The sequence below is a fragment of the Schistocerca gregaria genome, chromosome 9 (genome assembly GCF_023897955.1).
Source record: "Schistocerca gregaria isolate iqSchGreg1 chromosome 9, iqSchGreg1.2, whole genome shotgun sequence".
Classification (NCBI taxonomy): Eukaryota; Metazoa; Arthropoda; class Insecta; order Orthoptera; family Acrididae; genus Schistocerca; species Schistocerca gregaria.
In genome coordinates this window covers 179,393,134-179,413,221 of record NC_064928.1, presented here as the reverse complement: position 1 = coordinate 179,413,221, position 20,088 = coordinate 179,393,134, and the positions used below count along the sequence as shown (strand labels likewise).

The window sequence follows — 20,088 nt, the reverse complement described above, 5'->3', positions numbered from 1 at the left end:
TTCTGGGCGGCCAAATGAAGCCTTGAACTCTTGCTAGACACGCTTGGAAACCTTACACTATGTGATCAAAAGTATCCGGACACCTGGCTGAAAATGACTTACAGGTTCGTGGCGCCCTCCATCAGTAATGCTGCAATTCAGTATGGTGTTGGCCCACTCTTAGCCTTGTTAACAGCTTCAACTCTCGCAGGCATACATTCAATCAGGTGATTGAAGTTTTTCTTGGGGAATGGCAGCCCATTCTTCACGGAGTGCTGCACTGAGCAGAGGTATCGATGTCCGCGTTCCAAAACATCCCGAAGGTGTTCTGTAGGTTCAGATGGTTCTGAGCACTATGGGACGCAACTGCTGTGGTCATTAGTCCCCTAGAACTTAGAACTACTTAAACCTAACTAACCTAAGCACATCACACACATCCATGCCCGAGGCAGGATTCGAACCTGTTACCGTAGCAGTCGCACGGTTCCGGACTGCGCGCCTAGAACCGCGAGACCACCGCAGCCGGCTGTTCTGTAGGAATCAGGTCAGGGCTCTATGCAGGCCAGTCAATTACAGGGATGTTATTCCATGTAACCACTCCACCACAGGCTGTGCATTATGAACAGCCGCTCGATCGTGTTGAAAGATGCAGTCGCCATCCCTGAATTGCTCTTCAACAGTGGGAAGCAAGAAGGTGCTTAAAACATCAATGTAGGTCTGAGCTGCGATAGTGCCACGAAAAACAACAAGGGATCCATTAAAAACACCACCACACCGTTACACCACCGCCTCCGAATTTTACACACGCTGGCATGTGACATTCACCGGACACTCGCCGTACCCACACCCTGCCATCGCATCACCACATTGTGTACCGTGACTCGTCACCCACCTTTTTTCCACTGTTCAATCGCTCCTTCCCCAAGCGAGGCGTCGTTTGGCATTTACCAGCCTCATGTGTGGCTTATGAGCAGCCGCTCGACCATGAAATCCAAGTTTTCTCACCTCCCGCCTAACTGTCATAGCATTTGCAGTGGATCCTAATGCAGTTTGGAATTCCTGTGTGACGGTCTGGATAGATGTCTGCCTATTACACATTACGACCCTCTTCAGCTTTCGGCGGTCTCTGTCAGTCAACAGACGTGGTCGGCCTGTACGCTTTTGTGCTGCGCGTGTCCCTTGAACGTTTCCACTTCACTATCACATCGGAAACAGTGGACCTAGGGATGTTTAGGAGTGTGGAAGTGACACCCAATCGCCTTACCACGTTCGAAGTCCGTCAGTTCCGCGGAGCGCCCCATTCTGCTCTCTGTTGATGTTTAATGACTACTGCGGTCGCTGATATGGAATACCTGACAGCAGGTGGCAGCACAATGCACCTAATATGAAAAACTTATGTTTTGGGGGTGTCCGGATACTTTTGATCACATAGTATCTGTTTTATACACCTCTACCACTAGCAAAAGAGGAAAGGGCAAAGAGAGAGAAAATGATGTGAAAAGTCCGCCACAAGCCGGAAATGTGTTTGTCTGTTGGTATCGGGCTTGCAACAGCAGTAACTACATTTCTTCGCCTTACAATTTTCCATTGGATCCATTTCAGAAAAATTTGGTTGGTACGTTTATCACTTAAACGCCTGGAAAGGAGCATCATTTGGATAAGAAACACCAACCTCCCATAGGAATTGGGGGTGGCGACCTAGAAGCACGAGTCAGGGATGAACTGATCAATTTCAACCAAATTTTGCATATATTTGATTCATTACTTGTATTTTTGTGTTATTACAACTACACCTATTAACGTACTACGTGAGGGATACATTAGTTTTACACGGAGAAAGAACTGAGAAGAAATGTTCCAAACCCACAAGGTTTGCTAGTTATGCGACTTCATACTCTTTGCTCGTTAATAATACGGCAGACGCATTCAGAAATTAACGTAAACCAGGTATACTTAGTCATGATTATCACATTTAAATGTGAAAATCGGTCAGTTTTTTTTAGCTTCTATGGTATTTATGTTAGTGAACATAGGGGCTTGAATGAAAGGATTACATACTAATTAGGACAGTACATTTTCTAATATGCGGAGGAAGAAATTGGAAAAAATGTATGCGGGCAAAATTAGCATGGATTTGGGGATACAATGACCGCCCTATTCTTCCACCACTACCCTCAGCTACCGCTCCATGTGTACTGAAATGAACGAAATGATACTTTGACCACCCAGAAATAAATACTTCGATCTAAAGTTTTCTTAACTGTTTTATTAAGTCTTATGAAAGGGAAGACCTAGTACGGTATATAAATACAATGAAAGATACTAAGATGGAATAGCACACACATAGCTCCAAATTTAGCTAAGGATTATACCTTCATTTTCTTTCATATTAGACCTAAATCCTCGTTTCAGAACATCCATTGTAGTTAGAATAATGCTGTCTGTTCTTCACTCGTCGAGATAATATCTGGCATTTGTGGACAAACAAACTTCATTCCATGTTTCCGGAGATATTCGACATTATATGTTGTACCTGAATCACTGCCTGAACTACAACAACTTGCAATTTGAGCAATACATGACTGGCATTTGTCTTTCTTAGTTGTACACAGATTAACACTTACAAATGAGCTTTCCCGATGGTTAATTTTTGTATACTTTAAATCCATACTGTCCTTACACCAACGATGTTTATTAAACTGTGTATCTGTAATCCTGGGGTAACAATGGCCAATGGTCGCAGTAACCCCGAACCGGAGAAATGACGCACACGGCCTCAGAAATCGCAATATAGTGGCAGATATATACATGAGTACTGTACTGCTGTGCAGTCTGGAATCCTTACCAGATAGGATTAACGGAGTACATTGAGAACGTACAAAGAAGAGCAGCACGTTTTGTATTATCACGAAATAGCGGAGAGACTGTCACTGAGATGATACAGGATTTATGGTGGCGTTTTCCGCTGCGGTGGAATTTTCTCACGAAATTTCAGTCACCAGCTTGCCCCTCCGAATTCGAAAATATTTGGACGCAACTTATATAGGGACGTTCTTAACTGTTTTTTATTCTTCATTGTCACAGTGTTTATCTGTGGCAGTGAATAATGAAAAAAAGTTAAGATTATTGGTTAGAAACAGTCTTGGTTGCAATTTTATTTTTTTATGTTTCAACAACGCGTTTCGCCTTATTTAGGCATCTACAGGTTATTTTTTTCTAGATGGACGCGATAACCTGAAGATGCCTAAATAAGGTGAAACGCGTCGTTGAAAAATAAAAAAAACTAAAATTGCAACCAAGACTGTTTTTAACCAATACTGTTAAGCACTGGTTTGCTGTATGCCACATATGGATTGGAAGAATTTCTAAACAGTTAAGAAATCAACTGTAAATAGTGCAGCACAATAAATAACGCGGAATGCCAAAAACTGCCAAGTGCAGGTGTGAAGTGGAGCCTGTCGGCTGCTAGCAAGAGGGGAAGGAGCAAATTATGTAAAGAAACACCAGTAACCACAGAAGATGCTTTGTAAATAATGCTTTGTAATCAGATCGCAGTCAGCCCAAGACAACGTATCGTAACAGATATTGTGAAGGTGGTTTGATGAACCCTCTGCCAAGCATTTAAGTGTGATGTTCAGAGTATCCATGTAGATATAGAATACACTGAAAATCGATATTTTATGTAAGGAAGGTTAAAAAATTCTAGTTTCCCAGTTTCTTACACTGAATCCTCTAAGTCTGATTTTACGAATTAGATATTTATTTTGGAACACAAAGTATTTTTCAAAACTTTACGATTTTGCTTATTAACGAACCCATCCGAATGAAAATGGGCTTCGTCGCTAACCCAAACCATACAGCGCATACTGATTGCCTATGCCACGCGACGAGCCGTGCAATTTGAACGTCCTAAAGCTAACCGTTCTGAAGTTATGAGGTTTTATTTCATGTAGTTCAACAGTTGTCACCCGGTATGTTTCCGAGTATGTAGTTATTGCTGTTGCATTGTCTTCGGTCTACACGTTTTTCTGAAGAGGGCTGGTTTACATCCGTCTAAACCATGGTAAAAGGTTGAATAAAACCACCTTTCATTGCGACAGGTGGGCTGCTTTTCATTCGTTTACTGATCTCTAGCCGTTGCTGAAGCGCAGCCGCATTCGAAATATTTAAGTAAAATATCTTAGGTTTTTCTTTACCTTAGGCAGTGGCTTCGGTGGTTCCACTTGCAATCCACCAATCTCTATAATGGCCGGCACCAGAGGCTTCGGGTAGTCGAAGCTGAAGTGCGAGTTCACCATCACAAACTGAAAATTCTTCTCTATTTCACTGGGCGGAGGCACGGACTTGCCAAAGAACTTCCGAGCGATCTCGTCCTGCACTGGCAAGTAGTGGTATTTGCGGTAGAGGCCGACAGCTGTGTCGAACACGAAGTTGTGGACCCTCTGCAGGAACGTCATGTGGTCCGTATGCTGCAAGGTGTAGGTGTTCACGTAGGCCGGGTTGTGGAAGTTCCCCACCAGCTCGTTGGCCCACGGAGGGCTCCCGTAGGCTATGATCCCGATGAGAGGGGGATTTCCGAACTCGTGTACGAATCCCAAGAGGCACTCCTGTATCATCACTTCCGCGATGATCAAGTCGAAGGTTTCGTTTTTGGTGAGCTCCATCAGCCGGCGGCCGCCTTCGGAGTTGATGGCGTGGTCGCAGCACATCTCTCCCCAGTCGAACAGCTGTTTGGCCAGGTACCAGTGGCTGCGTTCCGCCAGGTCCTCGAACTGCTCTTCCTCCCCCTCCCGCAGGCCCTCGTAGCCCCTCTCGGAGAGGATGAGCCGGTAGTTGGGGACCGGGCTCTTCTCCACGTCTGGGGTGAAGACGGTCACCTGGTGGCCCCTGCGGGCCAGCTCGAGCATGAGGGCGCGGTTGAAGTGGTAGTGGCTCGGCGACGCCGTGCTCATCAGGCCCAGGATCTTAGCCGACTCGCACGGCTCTGAGAGTGACATCAGCACCAGCACCAGGGCACCTACCGAGATGTGGGTCATCTCCATCCTGAAATCGAGACATTGCATTAGGGCCATCAACAAATGGCACATGCATATAGAGAGTAGAGCTACTGTCGACACTGAGCTTCTTCATACATCCATATTTAAATTGGATGATGGTGGGACATCAGCTGGTATAATTTTTATTAAAAATGAAACTCCTCCTGCTGTACTTAAGATTTCATATTTATTTGACTACTAGTTTCGACGTTGCGTCAACGCCATCTTCAGGCCCATACACTTTGATGATATGAATTGTGTGTGACTAGAAGTCGGCGGTGAGACCAATACGTGCTCCACATGGATGGCATTTATTTTTGTATCTTTCTTTTGCTACTGCCTTTATCCCGCATTGTGTGCAGGGTCGGCAGGATTAAGACGGAACTGGCATGGTTAATGTAAAGGGGTGGTCGGACGCTCTTACTGCCACCATACCCCCCCGGGCAGAAGTAGTGTAGCCCAGCTGTCTGCGTCTAGTGCAAAACGTGAAATAGCGTAAAAGTGTTTCAGATGTCTGCGAGTCGTGTAACGGAGGCGGGGCGTGGAGCCAAGCCCGGCATTCACCTAGGAGGATGTGGAAAACCGCATAAAAACAACACCCAGGCTGGTCAGCACACCAGCTGTCGTTGTTAATCCGAGTCGGCGCGCTTACCCGAATCCAGGAAGCAGCACGTTACCTGGCGGGTTAACATTTATTTTTATATCTTACATATTCATTGCTACTCTTCCTGTGTGTAAGTCACTAAAATGTTCTAAAACCATAATTAAGTTTAATGTTAACTTGCAATAGCTTTTGGTCTTCATTGTGATTTTGCTTCATAGTTGCAGTGGAAGATGTAAATTTTGAGTGTCCTGTTATCTAGAAACGCACACATCATCTACACCGTTCACTGTGTGTGTCAAATCCTGCAACGTAGATGAACCAGTCACCAAGATGTAATAGTGCTCCAGAAACTCAAATATAGAAAAACGAAGCCTAGAAATAAGATTTACAGGTGTTTATGAGGATATCAATTGCGTTCGTAGTTTTGGGAACATTTTTAGTACTAAATATGTAATTAATTACTTCTAAATAGTTGTGCGGTTTCTTTTCCACACTGTATATATAATATTTATACTGTACGTGTGTTATTCTTTCCATTTCTTGTAGAGAGCGATACGATATCGACCATGTAACGCAGCAGGGGACAGACTAAATTAACAATATCATGATATCGGTATCACAGTTTGGGATTAGTAGTGTAAGCGCTTGTTTACAGCTGAATTACGATTTAGGCTAACACAGATGTTACATCTGTTCCCATCAGCACTTAATGTCAGTAGTCATTTGTTATACCTTGTACGATACTTAAACGTAAGATTTCTCAAACAAAGTTCGTCATGCTATTATCTCATTTGGAACAAATAAACATTCAAACATGGAAGAATTGTAGCTTTTGTGGCAGTAGTAATAATTTTTCTTTTATGCTCCCTTCCACGTATGAATTGAGTAATTCGTAATTATAGTCGAAGTTTTATTTCAAATATTAAATATTTTAATTTATTATTCATTACTTTTTGTTCATCTTGCTAACTGGAACAACGCGGGTAAATTTATTGGAAATAATTTATTTAAAGAAATGTTCTTCAAAATATTAATGTAAACAAATATGCATATATTTTATATTCTAGAAATTTCGTAAACGAAACAATGTTAAATTACATAATAAATATTACTGTTTCGTTGTATTGGAACTGTAAATTTATAAAGTTATCATAAACACTTTAGGTTAACATATGTTTTATAATTTGTCAACATTTGAGTAAGTTATTTTTTTGATCGTTCTCGCGCCAAAGCAGAGTTTTTGTAATGGTTGACTGAGCGCTAAGTGTAAGTCAGTTGATTCGTTGCTCTAATACCTACAAAAACCAGGCCATTTATTGCTCAAATTTCAGACGCAACAGCTGTATGTCTTTTGTCTTCATCTCTTTGTCCTGTGTTATTTGTTAAAAAGGAAGTGTGAAGTGTGTTTCCTATAAAATGTGAACAGACTGTGAATAAATAATGAAATTACAATTAGAATTTTATTTAAAACAATTGAAACTTGGGGAACTCTTAGACATCAACACCATGGCTGTATCCGCAAATTAACTACGAGCCGCAATCACTGGAGATAGGTAGTTAGAATCAAATTTTGTTATCTGCCTCACTTTCCACTAAATTTTGTCACATGCTTAATTAATTGTAAATAACGCTACTACAGTACAATGAAATAAGCCTAAGAGATGAGTGCTGAACCATTATTAAGTTACCTGCAACATCTTGGAGATTATAAAAGATAAGTGTCGCTATAAATGTAGCTTTTTGGAAAGTGAGATTTTATAATCTTGTCAAGACTGTTGTATCTCAATAGACTAATGAGGATCTAATTAATACTTTATAATACCCTAGTTACATCTACGTCTTGAAATCCGAGGATTAACACTAATGGGTCGAAATGCTTCGAGAAAAATTAAACATCTGGTTGCGTTACGTACGTGCAAGCATTATTGCAAGACAATACCGTACAACCAATCTGTCAATGCAGTGTTTCACTTTGCACATCAAATGACTGTCGTCATTCTGTAACAACATTTAATGTACCTATTCATGACGCAAAATCATTTTGCACCTCATTCCCTATTTCTGCTTTGCGCGTGTAGCACAACTTACTGACCTAACTGCTTCATATCCAAAACCACGGTGCACAGAAGACGAAACTAAATGTTCTCATGTTATCAGAGATGTAAGTTTCACAACTGCATTTCCTGTTATCAATGACGTAGCTTCTTTATCAGCTTATCCAAGTTACGTGGCCTCTGTCCTTTCTCTCACATCGCCAATACTCCACCCAGTTTTTCTAATCACTGTTTCTTTCAGTTTTGTCCTATTACCTCTCGTTATTCTAACTTTATCCTATTATTTCGTTCTTCTAAATTTATGCTATTATTTTTAGTTCCTCAAAATTCTCCCTGCTGTTTACCTTTCTTGCTCTACTATATTGACTTCTTCGGGAGACTTGATTCCTTGTATTTGACGCAGTGCTTTTCTGCTACTATATCATCATTGCACTAGAAAGGAATACTGTATACATTCCACTATCTTAATAGGAGTAAATATGTGATATCTGTGTTCACATTGCAATAAATTGTATTATTATTGTTATTGTTTTCAACTTATGCTATATGCAGGTTCCAATGAACTATTATCAGAATCTGCAAGGATGCCTGATCACGTGCAATAGAGGCATCAGTTACGTGAGATAAAATGGAGATGAACGTAAACAATTGTTTTAATTTTGATTATATATTACAGACTACTAAAATTCTGTGGCCCCTGTGTGCTAAAATGGTGAGGACGGAATTCTTCCCAGCTGTTCTATGAGTGTCACACATTGATCCGGGCAGTCAGCCGTCTCTTGATGGCAGACATGATACATATCTGTGAATGACTGAGTTTCCACTAAAATGTGTAAAGTGATTTCAATACCAAGTGAATTTGTAAAAGGATGATTTCGCAAGAACTGAGTGCCACGTTCAATCGATGTGTCTGGGAAATTTACATGTTCATAATAGAGCATAAACTCTGTCACTGACAGGCTGCCGTCAGCCGTCTCTTGATGGCAGACATGATACAAATCTGTGAAAGATTGAGTTTCCACTAAAATGTGTAAAGTGATTTCAATACCAAGTGCATTTGTAAAAGGATGATTTCGCAAGAACTGAGTGCCACGTTCAATCGGTGTGTCTGGGAAATTTACATGTTCATAATAGAGCATAAACTCTGTCACTGACAGGCTGCCGTCAGCCGTCTCTTGATGGCAGACATGATACAAATCTGTGAAAGATTGAGTTTCCACTAAAATGTGTAAAGTGATTTCAATACCAAGTGCATTTGTAAAAGGATGATTTCGCAAGAACTGAGTGCCACGTTCAATCGGTGTGTCTGGGAAATTTACATGTTCATAATAGAGCATAAACTCTGTCACTGACAGGCTGCAGCTTGAAATTTATAACACGACTGCATAGTTTACTTGATGAGACTAAGACCTGGTATAACTTTTCTCTATTCCTGTTTCCCAGGCAGTGTTGAAATTTAATTCCATGAATCGGTCTGATTTCGAGGAAGGTATATGTCGCGAAAAATCTGCGTTTTAATAAGGTGATGATGAAGTCCCATACTCCGTAACAGAGCGTAGGGGACGATGCAGGAGACCCGCACCGCCGTACTAGGCAAGGTACTAGTGGAGGAGGTTTACCATTGCCTTCCTCCGAACGTAGTGGGGATGAATAATGATGATGAACACGACACAATTATACCCAGTCATCTCGAGGCAAGTGAAAATTCCTGACCCCGTCGGGAATCGAACCCCGGACCCCGTGCTCGGGAAGACCGCAAGACCACGAGCAGCGGACGTTTTAATGAGGCAAATATACACACGATTGGCCGAAACAGGGAATGATTGGTAGGAGGCGACGTCGGGGATGATGAGTTTGGGTTCAGGAGAAATGTAGGAGACAGTACACGTGAGACAGCACAGAACTTTCGAATAATACAACGAGGGGAGGACAGGACGTTGGGATCACAGGCTTACTTTAAACTTTGTACACATTTAGTAGGCCATTAAAACAACATAATATGCAACCAGTAGGGTGCACTACTCTGAAAATTGCGAGAAAACCTCAAGAGAAGTTTCGCGCGTAGGTTATGTGACTTAAGTATCAGTGCCTAAGTGCGGCACATTAGAATTCATGGTGGTCAAGTGTAGCTTTTTATCGCTGGTCATATTGTTCAATTTATGTGACATTTGAGAGGTAATATAATGCAAAAACCCACGTTTGTTTGCATGAGGTTTCAATATATGTTTTCCATGTCTGTGTGACAAAATAACATCCTGCAATGTGTGATGTCGAGAGCACATCCGACGAGTAATTGTATATTACTCTTGTGGTTTGGCACACTGTACTTACTATATTACTGATTAATCAAATAATGTATTATATTCACTAGAGTTTTTTTCTGTTATATTACCTCTCAAATGTCATGTAAATTTAATAATGTGACAAGTGGTGAAAAAATATCAATTGCAAACCTTCGCCACGTCCACACTCCTCTCCCAAAGCGCGAACGTTAACCATATAACCACAGTGACTCCTTACGGCCAGTATCTTCGCAAAGGTACAGCAATCGTACACTAAAGCGCCAAAGCAACTGGTATAGACATTTGTATTCGAATACAGATATATGTAAACAGACAGAATAAGGTGCTGCGGCTGGCAGTGCCGCTATAAGACAAGTGGCGCAGTTGTTAGATTGGTTACTGCTGCTGCAATGGCAGGTTATCAAGATTTAAGAGAGTTTAAATGCTTTGTTATAGTCGCCGCACGAGCGATGGGACACAACATCTCCGAGTTAGCGATCAAGAGGGTATTTTCCCGTACGACCATTCACGAGCGTACCGTGAATATCAGGATTCCGGTAAAACATCAAATCTCCGACATCGCTGGGTCCTGAAAAATATCTTGCAAAGAAGGGATCAACGGTAACTGAAGAGAATCGTTCAGCGTGACAGAAGTGCAACCCTTCAGCAAACTGCTACAGATCTCAATGGCGGGCCATCAACGAGTGTCAGCGCGCAAACTATTCAACGAAACATCATCGACATGTGCTTTCGGAGTTTAAGACCCACTCGTGCACCCGTGATGACTGCACGACAGAAAGCTTGACGTCTTGCCTCGGCCCGTGAACTCCGACAGTGGCCTGTTGATGACTGAAGACATGTTCCCTGGTCGAATGAATCTCGTTTCAAATTGTATCAAACGGATGGACGTGTACGGGTATGGAGACAACCTCACGAATCCATGGACCCTGCTTGTCAGTAGGGGACTGTTCAGGCTGGTGGAGGCTCTGTAATGGTGTGGGGCGTGTCCCTTTGGAGTGATTTGGACCCCTGATACGCGTAGATACGACTCCGACAGGTGATACGTACGTAAGCAATCTATCTGATCACCTCCAGCCATTCATGTCCATTGTACATTCCGACGGACTGGGGCAATTCCAGCAGGACAATGCGACACCCCACACGACCAGAGTTGCTACAGAGTGGCGCCAGCCACACTCTTCCGAGTTTAAACACTTCCGCTGGCCACCAAACTCTCCCGACATGAACATTATGGAGCATATCTTGGGTGCCTTGCAACGTGATGTTAAGAAGAGATATCCACCCCTTCGTACTCTTACGGATTTATGGACAAACCTGCAGAATTCATGGTGTCAGTTTCCTCCAGCACTACTGCAGACATGGATCGAGTCCATCCTACGTCGTGCTGTGGCACTTCATCATGCTCGCGAGAGCCCTACACGATATTAGGAAAGTGTACCAGTTTCTTTGGCTCTTCAGTCTATAGTAGACGCGTAAAACTTCTCTTGCGATTTTCTCGGATTTGCTAGAGTAGTGCACCTTATTAATTGCACATTATATTGTTTTAATAGCGTACTAAACGTGTACAAAGCTTAAAGTAAGTCCGTGATCCCAATGTCATGGCCTCCCCTTGTTAGTACGCAGGTTGAATGACAAACCTACACCGAAACACTGTTAAATGTAATATGATCTATGTAATGCTGAAATTGTGAGGGATGAATTACGTAGAATAGGAGTTAATTTATAACTTGTGCAGAAATAAGACAGCAGTTGTAAGAGGCGTTGAGTCTGAGGCGAACGTGAAGTTGAGAAGGTTGTGGATCAGGGTTGTAACCTATCCCTCATGCTAATCGCGGTGTACATGAAGCAAGCAATAAAGGAAATACAAAAGAAATTTGTAAATGTAATTAGTATTCAGTCTTTTTCCGAGGACACTGAGATTCTGTCAGGGACAGCAAAGGACTTGGGAGATCAGATGAACAGAATGGATTGTGTCTTGAAGAAAGGTTATATGATGAATATCAATAAATGTAAAATAAGGATAAGGGTTTATAGGCATTTACAAGAATTGATATATATTCGTGCTTTAGCACACTGACTCATTTGTAAAGGAATCACACATTTGAAGGCGTTTTATACATGGCAGTTCGACTCTTTAAAGAATCAGGGGTCGGGGATTTAGTAGTGGTAGTATAGCTTGTGGTCGAACTTCGACCAACTGAGATAGTGGATCCAATCTGGGATAAAAAGTGCCATGTATCTTAAAGTGATATACTCCACGTAAAACTGTTGCTGAAATTTTAGCCTGAGAACTGACCCATAGCAAATGCTGCATAGTAGCTACTAGTACTCTTGAAACAGTTCTTTGATTTCGCTTTAATTGTCCGATCATTTGAAGTGAGTCTTTGATATAGTGCGTTGAAGAGTACATTGTGTGTTAACAGGGGTAAGCTAACTTCCCCTTTATGGCAACGTAGTGTGAATGCCATTGTATTGCGGTACAGTAGCCTCTGATTTGAAATAATTTGCGTTATGAAATATGCACTGTACATTCATGAAACTGCAATTATAACTGTTAAAATTATTTAGAATCACGTTCAGTGCAAATTTAAATGTATCCTTGAAAACGACAACAGAATTATCATTATAAATGTTATCGTTACTCGTATTATTTTGTCTGTGCAAAAATTGTGTCTCTCTAGCTCTTCTTCTTTAAGCCCGACCCTGTAGTGTTCTTCTTCAAGGCATAACCTAAAACAAATATAGTCTCCAAATAATATGGGAAGTCCTAGCCATCAAAGTGAAGAAATTGAAAATTAGGTTCAAATGGCTCTGAGCACTATGGAACTTAACATCTGAAGTAACAGTCCCCTAGAACTCAGAACTACTTAAACCTAACTAACCTAAGGACATCACACACATCCGTGCCCGAGGCAGGATTCGAACCTGCGACCGTAGCAGCCACGCGGTTCCAGACTGTGGCGCCAAGGACAGCTCGGCCACACCGGCCGGCTGAAGATTAGGAACACTTCAAAGTTTGTGGTGACAACGACTAACGAATACAAGGTTAGCTCCGTTTACTCTTAGACAGAAATGAAGGAACGACGACAATAAACAACGTTTGTTTCCCCTGACCGCTTCGTTACTACATTTCGCTTTCCACTGCTGACAACTTCAGCAACGTAGTAGTTGTGGCATTGTAGATGCCCGGTGAGCTTGTGTGAGTGCAAATGAAATAACTGTAACATTTAAACATGAGAATCCGTAGAATGCATTTTCACGAAACGTTGTTTATCTTCATGTGTTATCCCTATCGTTGCGCCTGGTCAGTACACAGGGTGGAAATTGCTAGCACTTCAATTTTCGATGTTCATGTACTGGAGACTTTAATGCGCGGTAGGGAAGGTGTCATCAGAGTAATGAATGTGGAAGCATCTGCTTCCCTTTACCACTCTTAGCGGCTACGTACATACCTTTTCCTTGTGCACATCTATGGCAAAGTGCCTTTCAAATTATATAAGTTTCATTGGTCTCCGTGTATAATTAATATGAAAAAGCCGGTAGTTCAGTTTTCGTGTTCACGTGGTAATATTATGATAATGTAATTACCGCTACGCCAGACAAATCATTCTATCGTAGATATTTAGACGTATCCGTGTGCAGCCGAGAGGAGGGGAGTCCGTATTCTAATATAAATTTAAATATTAGGAAGTGTTTTTGAAAATATGTGTGTGAAGTGTTGCCTCGTATGGAAGAGAAATGCGTGCGATGAACAGCATAGGCCAGAGGGGAATAAAAGCTTTTGGAAGTCTGTTGTAACGGAAGAATGCTTAAAGTGGTTGGGTAGCTCAAGTACTGAATCGAGCTGATGAGAAAGGGATATGTGGAACAAAACAACGTAAAGTTGGTACCGATAATACGACGCGTACTTGGGCACCAATGAATAGTTAGTTTGGCAATGGAAGGAAATGGATGCAGACATTCGTAAGCAGGTTCCTGCGGATTAAGTCGCAGAAGCTGTGTAGAAATGAAGAAACTTGCACTGGATACAGGGCCGCTTCAAAACAACGGTTCGACTGAAGACCCGTCAGATGTAGAAGTAATTTCGGGTGTGCCCCAGGGGAGGGTGTTCGCACCCTTGCTGATCACGTAGTATATAAATGACCTTGCAGACAATATTAATAATGAAATTACACTTTTTGCAGATGATGCAGTTGTTTATAATGAAGTATTGTCTGAGAGAAGCTCCTTGAATATCCAGTCAGATCTTAATAAGATTTCAACGTGGTGCAGAGATTGGCAATTTGCTCTTAATGTTCAGAAATGTAAAATTTTGCGCTTCACAAAACGAAAAAACGTAGTATCCTATGACTATAATGTCAATGAGACACTGTTAGAGCCGGCCGGAGTGGCCGTGCGGTTCTAGGCGCTGCAGTCTGGAGCCGAGCGACCACTACGGTCGCAGGTTCGAATCCTGCCTCGGGCATGGATGTGTGTGATGTCCTTAGGTTAGTTAGGTTTATATGTTCCTAGTTCTAGGCGACTGAAGACCTCAGCAGTTAAGTCGCATTGTGCTCGGAGCCATTTGAACCATTTTTGAACACTGTTGGAATCGGCCAACTCGTACAAATACCTGGGTGTAGCACTCTGAAGGGATAGGAAATGGAATGATCACATAGGTCCAGTCGTGGGTAAAGCAGGTGGTGAACTTAGGTTTGTTGGTAGAATAGTGGCGAAGTGCAATCAGTCTACAAAAGGGATTGCTCACAAATGAAGTTTATGGGACCTGCACCAGATAGGACTAACAGCGGATATTGAACTTATACAGAGAAGGGCTGCACGAATGGTCACAGGTTTGTTTAATCCGTGGGAGACTGTCACAGAGAAACTGAAGTTGTGTGACTGGATTCGTGATTTCCTGTCAGAAAGATCACAGTTAGTAGTAATAGACGGAAAGTCATCGAGTAAAACAGTAGTAATAACCGGCGCTCCCCAATGAAGTGTTATAGGCCCTCTATTGTTCCTGATCTACATTAACGACATAGGTGACAATTTGAGTAACCGTCTTAGCTTGTTTGTAGATGATGCTGTCATTTACCGTCTTGTAAAATCATCAGATGATCAAACAGACTTGCAAAATGATTTAGATAGGATATCTTTATGGTGCGAAAAGTGGCAATTGACTGTGAATAAGGAAAAGTGTGAAGTTATTCAGATGAGTACTAAAAGAAATCAGCTAAATTTCGATTATGCGAGAAGTCACACAAATCTGAAGGATGTAAATTGAACTAAATACTTAGGGATTAAAATTACAAATAACCTAAATTGGAACGATCAAAAAATGGTTCAAATGGCTCTGAACACTATGGGTCATCAGTCCCCTAGAACTTAGAACTACTTAAACCTAACTAACCTAAGGACATCACACACATCCATGCCCGAGGCAGGATTCGAACCTGGAACGATCACATAGATAATATTCTGGGTAGAGCAAACCGAAGATTCCGATTCATTGGCAGAACACCTAGAAGGTGCAACAGGTATACTAAAAAGACTGCATACACCACGCTTGTCCGCCCTATTCTGGAGTATTGCTGTGCCAAGTACAAAGAAGGGCAGTTCGTTTTGTGTTATCGCGAAATAACGGAGATAATGTCACAGACGTGATAAGTGAATTGGAGTGGCAATCATTAAAACAAAGGCGTTTTTCGCTGCGACGGGATCTTCTCATGAAATTTCAATCACCAGTTTTCTCCTCCGATTCCGGAAACATTCTGTTGGCACCCACCAACATAGGGAGAAATGATCAGAACGATAAAATAAAAGAAATCAGGGCTCGCACAGAAAAATTTATGTACTCGTTTTCCCCGCGTGCCGTTCGAGAGTGGAACGGTAGAGAGATAGCTTGAAGGTGGTTCATTGAACCCTCTGCCAGGCACTTTATTGTGAACAAAAGAGTAATCACGTGGATGTAGGTGAAGGAACTGAACTGGCAGACCCTTGAAGAGAGACGTAAACAATTGTGAGAAAGTCTGCCCTAAGTATCAAGAACTGGCTCGGGACGTACTACAACCCCCTACACATCGCTCATGCAGCACAGACGCATGAAAACCATAGTGGCGGAATGGGATACTGATGCACTATGCGAATCAAAATTGAGGTAGTTTACTACAAAATGACACATCTACAGATTCTGTAAGTTATCTCAATACATTTCTGTTGTGGTGGCAGAAGAGCCAACACCGTGTTACTAGAGGAGGGCGAAATGCACGCGTTTTAGCTCACGCAGGCTGGCGTGAGGAGGGAAGAACTATACTGACGTGAGGTCTGGAACATGACAAGGAATGAGAATTCAGAAAGCGGACGTAATTAGTTTCATACTTAACTTTAATCCATTAATGATGAACGTCGCACTTTACGGTACATGATTCACAATATTATCTGTTCAGAACAGAAACTGAATATGGCGCCTTGCTAGGTCGTAGCAAATGACGTAGCTGAAGGCTCTGCAAATGAGAGCGTATGTAGACAGTGGACCATCGCTAGCAAAGTCGGCTGTCCAACTGGGGCGAGTGCTAGGGAGTCTTTCTAGACTAGACCTGCCGTGTGGCGGCACTCGGTCTGCAATCCCTGATAGTGGCGACACGTGGGTCCGACGTACCGCTGCCGATTTAAAGGCTACCACCTAGCAAGTGTGGTGTCTGGCGGTGACACCACACTATCATTATTCGCGCCCTCCATCCGTGAATGGGACGGGAAGAAAACCTAATAACTGCTACAGTTGAATGTACCCTCTGCCATGCACGTCACGGTACTTTGCAGACCATAGATGTAGAAGTAGAAGACTGCAACAACAACAAAGCGGAATATCAATATGAGTGAAACCAACCTGTTACGGACGCCGGCACAGTAGATGTCGGTGAGTAACGTGCTATCGGTACTGCAGTATCTGTGGGAATGAGGCTCCCAGCGATCGCCCGGCTGATATATCCGCGCGGCGCGACCTTGCACAGGATGAGCTGGCACTACCTCAAGGTCACACGCGTGCAGTGCCCGCCATGCGGTCGGGACCCGTACGCTTAACGGACGCCCGCGCACTGAGTCCTACCGTCCAGCAACACCAAAAAGCCGGAAAGCAGCGCCGTGGAAACGCTAAGCCCCGTACCTCTTGACACAGCGCCCCTGTTCCACCAGCATCTCTCCCTCCTCGCTTGCCCAAGTTATTACGCAAAGTTACGAAAGCAAACTAGCTTCCTGAGACCTGTCTGCACGATATCGATAAATCGCGAGTAGGTCTACACCCTTACTAGGATAGGTCGTACTGCCCGCATGCCTTTGAGTGCTCCTACTGCGCTCAGAACTTACCTGCCAAGTGCTCTATTTTTTTCTTTCGATTGACGCAGTGTTGCGCAATATTGTGGCTGGTTGTGCTGCATAATGGCAAACACCAAATTTTCAGATCGCTCTGAGTTCACTCTCGGACGAGCTATGTTCAAATTTACCTGCGATGTGTTCAAATCGCTCTAAGCACTATGGCACTTAACAGCTGAGATCATCAGTCCCCGAAACTTAAACCTAACTAACCTAAGGACATCACACACATCCATGCCCGAGCCAGGATTTGAACCTGCGACCGTAGCAGCCGCGTGCTTCCGGACTGAAGGGCCTACAACCGCTCGGCCACCGCGACCGGCCAATTACCTATGATGTACATAAATTTTAAGAGAAAACACAAGATAGTTTCTAATGTCATACAAACACAAACTCACACATAAAATCATCAACATTTTCAAAAGGCAGAACATAAACATATCGTACACAACGGTTCTGTCCAAAAATACGCTCCAAAACTAACAAATAGTTCAAATGGCTCTGAGCACTATGGGACTTAACATCTTTGGTCATCAGTCCACTAGAACTTAAAACTACTTAAACCTAACTAACCTAAGGACATCACACACGTCCATGCCCGAGCCAGGATTCGAACCTGCGACCGTAGCAGCCGCGTGCTTCCGGACTGAAGGGCCTACAACCGCTCGGCCACCGCGACCGGCCAATTACCTATGATGTACATAAATTTTAAGAGAAAACACAAGATGGTTTCTAATGCCATACAAACACAAACTCACACATTAAATCACGAACATTTTCAAAAGACAGAACATAAACATAGCGTACACAACAGTTCTGTCCAAAAATACGCTCCAAAACTAACAAATGGTTCAAATGGCTCTGAGCACTATGGGACTTAACATCTTTGGTCATTAGTCCTCTAGAACTTAAAACTACTTAAACCTAACTAACCTAAGGACATCACACACGTCCATGCCCGAGCCAGTATTCGAACCTGCTACCGTAGCAGTCGCGCAGTTCCGGACTGAGCGCCTAGAACCGCTAGACCACCGCGGCCGGTCCAAAACTAACAAAAGACACAGACATATACCAGAAGGCAGGTATATATCAATTACAAAATAACAGTTGTGATGGCAGATATGTAGGACAAACAGGAAGAACACTGGATGTTAGTTACAAAGAATACACATTTGCTGGAAGTATGGGACAAATCACCTGGCATTTGCAGAACGCCCAACAGAACAGAACCACAAACCAACCTCTAGAGAAAAAGACATGAAAATAATTAGAATCAACAACAAAAAGCACCTCCTAACTCTGCAAGGAAACCACCACGTACCGAAAACCAAAACACGAAAGAAAACTCTGTTGGATGAGCAAGTACATATGACAAACAGCTCATTGCTTATGGTAACAGATAAAATAATAGAGTAGCACTCCAACAAAGAGTAATAATAATAATATTACCACAAACCCCTTTTCGACTCCTTGTCCATGAAAGCCTCCACAAAACATGTAGACCAAAACACAAATCAGCTGAACCAAAACAACCTTCAACCACCATCTGGCAGCTAACACAATCATAGTCAACATTCTACAATTCGCCCTGAATAACCAACAATACAAACACACACACACACACACACACACACACACACACACACACACACACACACACACAAGCACGCACGCACACGCACACGCACATACAAATCGCACACAAAAGCGTACGTATATACTCTTTATCTCTCTTACATCTCCCGAGAGAGAGAGGAGAGAGAGAGAGAGAGACACACACACACACACACACACACACACACACACACACACACACACACACACGACCGACGTGGCGCAGTGGTTAGCACACTGGACTCGCATTCGGGAGAACGACAGTTCAAACCCGCGTTGGGCCACCCTAATTTTGGTTTACCATGATTACCCTAAATCGCTTCAGGCTAATGCCGGGATGGTTCCTTCGAAAGGGCACCGCCGGATTCCTTCCCCATTCTCCCCTAATCCAACGGGACCGATGACCTCGCTGTTTGGCCCCTTTCTCCAAACAACCAACCAGCCAACCAACACACGCACTCACTCGTTGTTTTGGGGAAGGAGACCAGACAGCGAGGTCATCGATCTTGTCGGACTAGGGAAGGGCGGAGAAGGAAGTCGGCCGTGCCCTTTCAAAGGAACCATCCCGGTATTTGTCTGGAGCGATTTAGGGAAACCACGGAAAAACTAAATCAGGATGGTCGGACGCGGGATTGAACCGTCGTCCTCCAATGTCTAGTGTCTATCCACTGCGCCACCTCGCTCGGTCACGCACTCACACAGATATAAACAGAACAGAAATGACTTGACGTTAGTTTTCAGCATATATTTCATTAGGTTGGTAACATGTACGTAAACAAGCACAATATAGGTTGAAACAATGGGAACACAGTAATTACGATGATGATGTTTGGTTTGTGGGGCGCTCAAACGCGCCGTCATCAGCGCCCGTACAAAGCCCCAATTTTTACACAGTCTATTTTTTTTTACTCAATCCAATGTAGCCAGTCTCACTAATGATGATGATGAAGAAAACACGAAGACCCAATCCCCAGGCAGAGAAAATCCCCAACCCGTTCGAGAATTGAACCCAGGACTCTGTGGTACAGAAGCAGCAACGCTAGCTACTAGACCACCAGCTGCGGGCAGTAATTACGACATTAAAGCCCAGTTTCGGTAACATATCTACAAGTAGTGACAAGAGACTAATAGTGCTCCACAGCAGTTAA

General features: G+C 43.0%; 1 protein-coding gene across 1 annotated transcript in view; it reads right to left on the bottom strand.

Moving 5' to 3' along the window:
- LOC126291743 (UDP-glucosyltransferase 2-like) overlaps positions 1–16,913 on the bottom strand; it is a 42,781-nt gene extending 25,868 nt beyond the window's left edge. The window contains exons 1-2 of the mRNA XM_049985420.1: positions 16,845–16,913; positions 4,176–5,022 (exon numbers count right to left, since the gene is read on the bottom strand). Coding sequence (XP_049841377.1) covers positions 4,176–5,021 — 846 coding nt within the window. The 5' untranslated portion in view covers position 5,022; positions 16,845–16,913. The remainder of the gene's footprint in view (positions 1–4,175; positions 5,023–16,844) is intronic.
- Between the last annotated feature and the right edge of the window lie 3,175 nt (positions 16,914–20,088).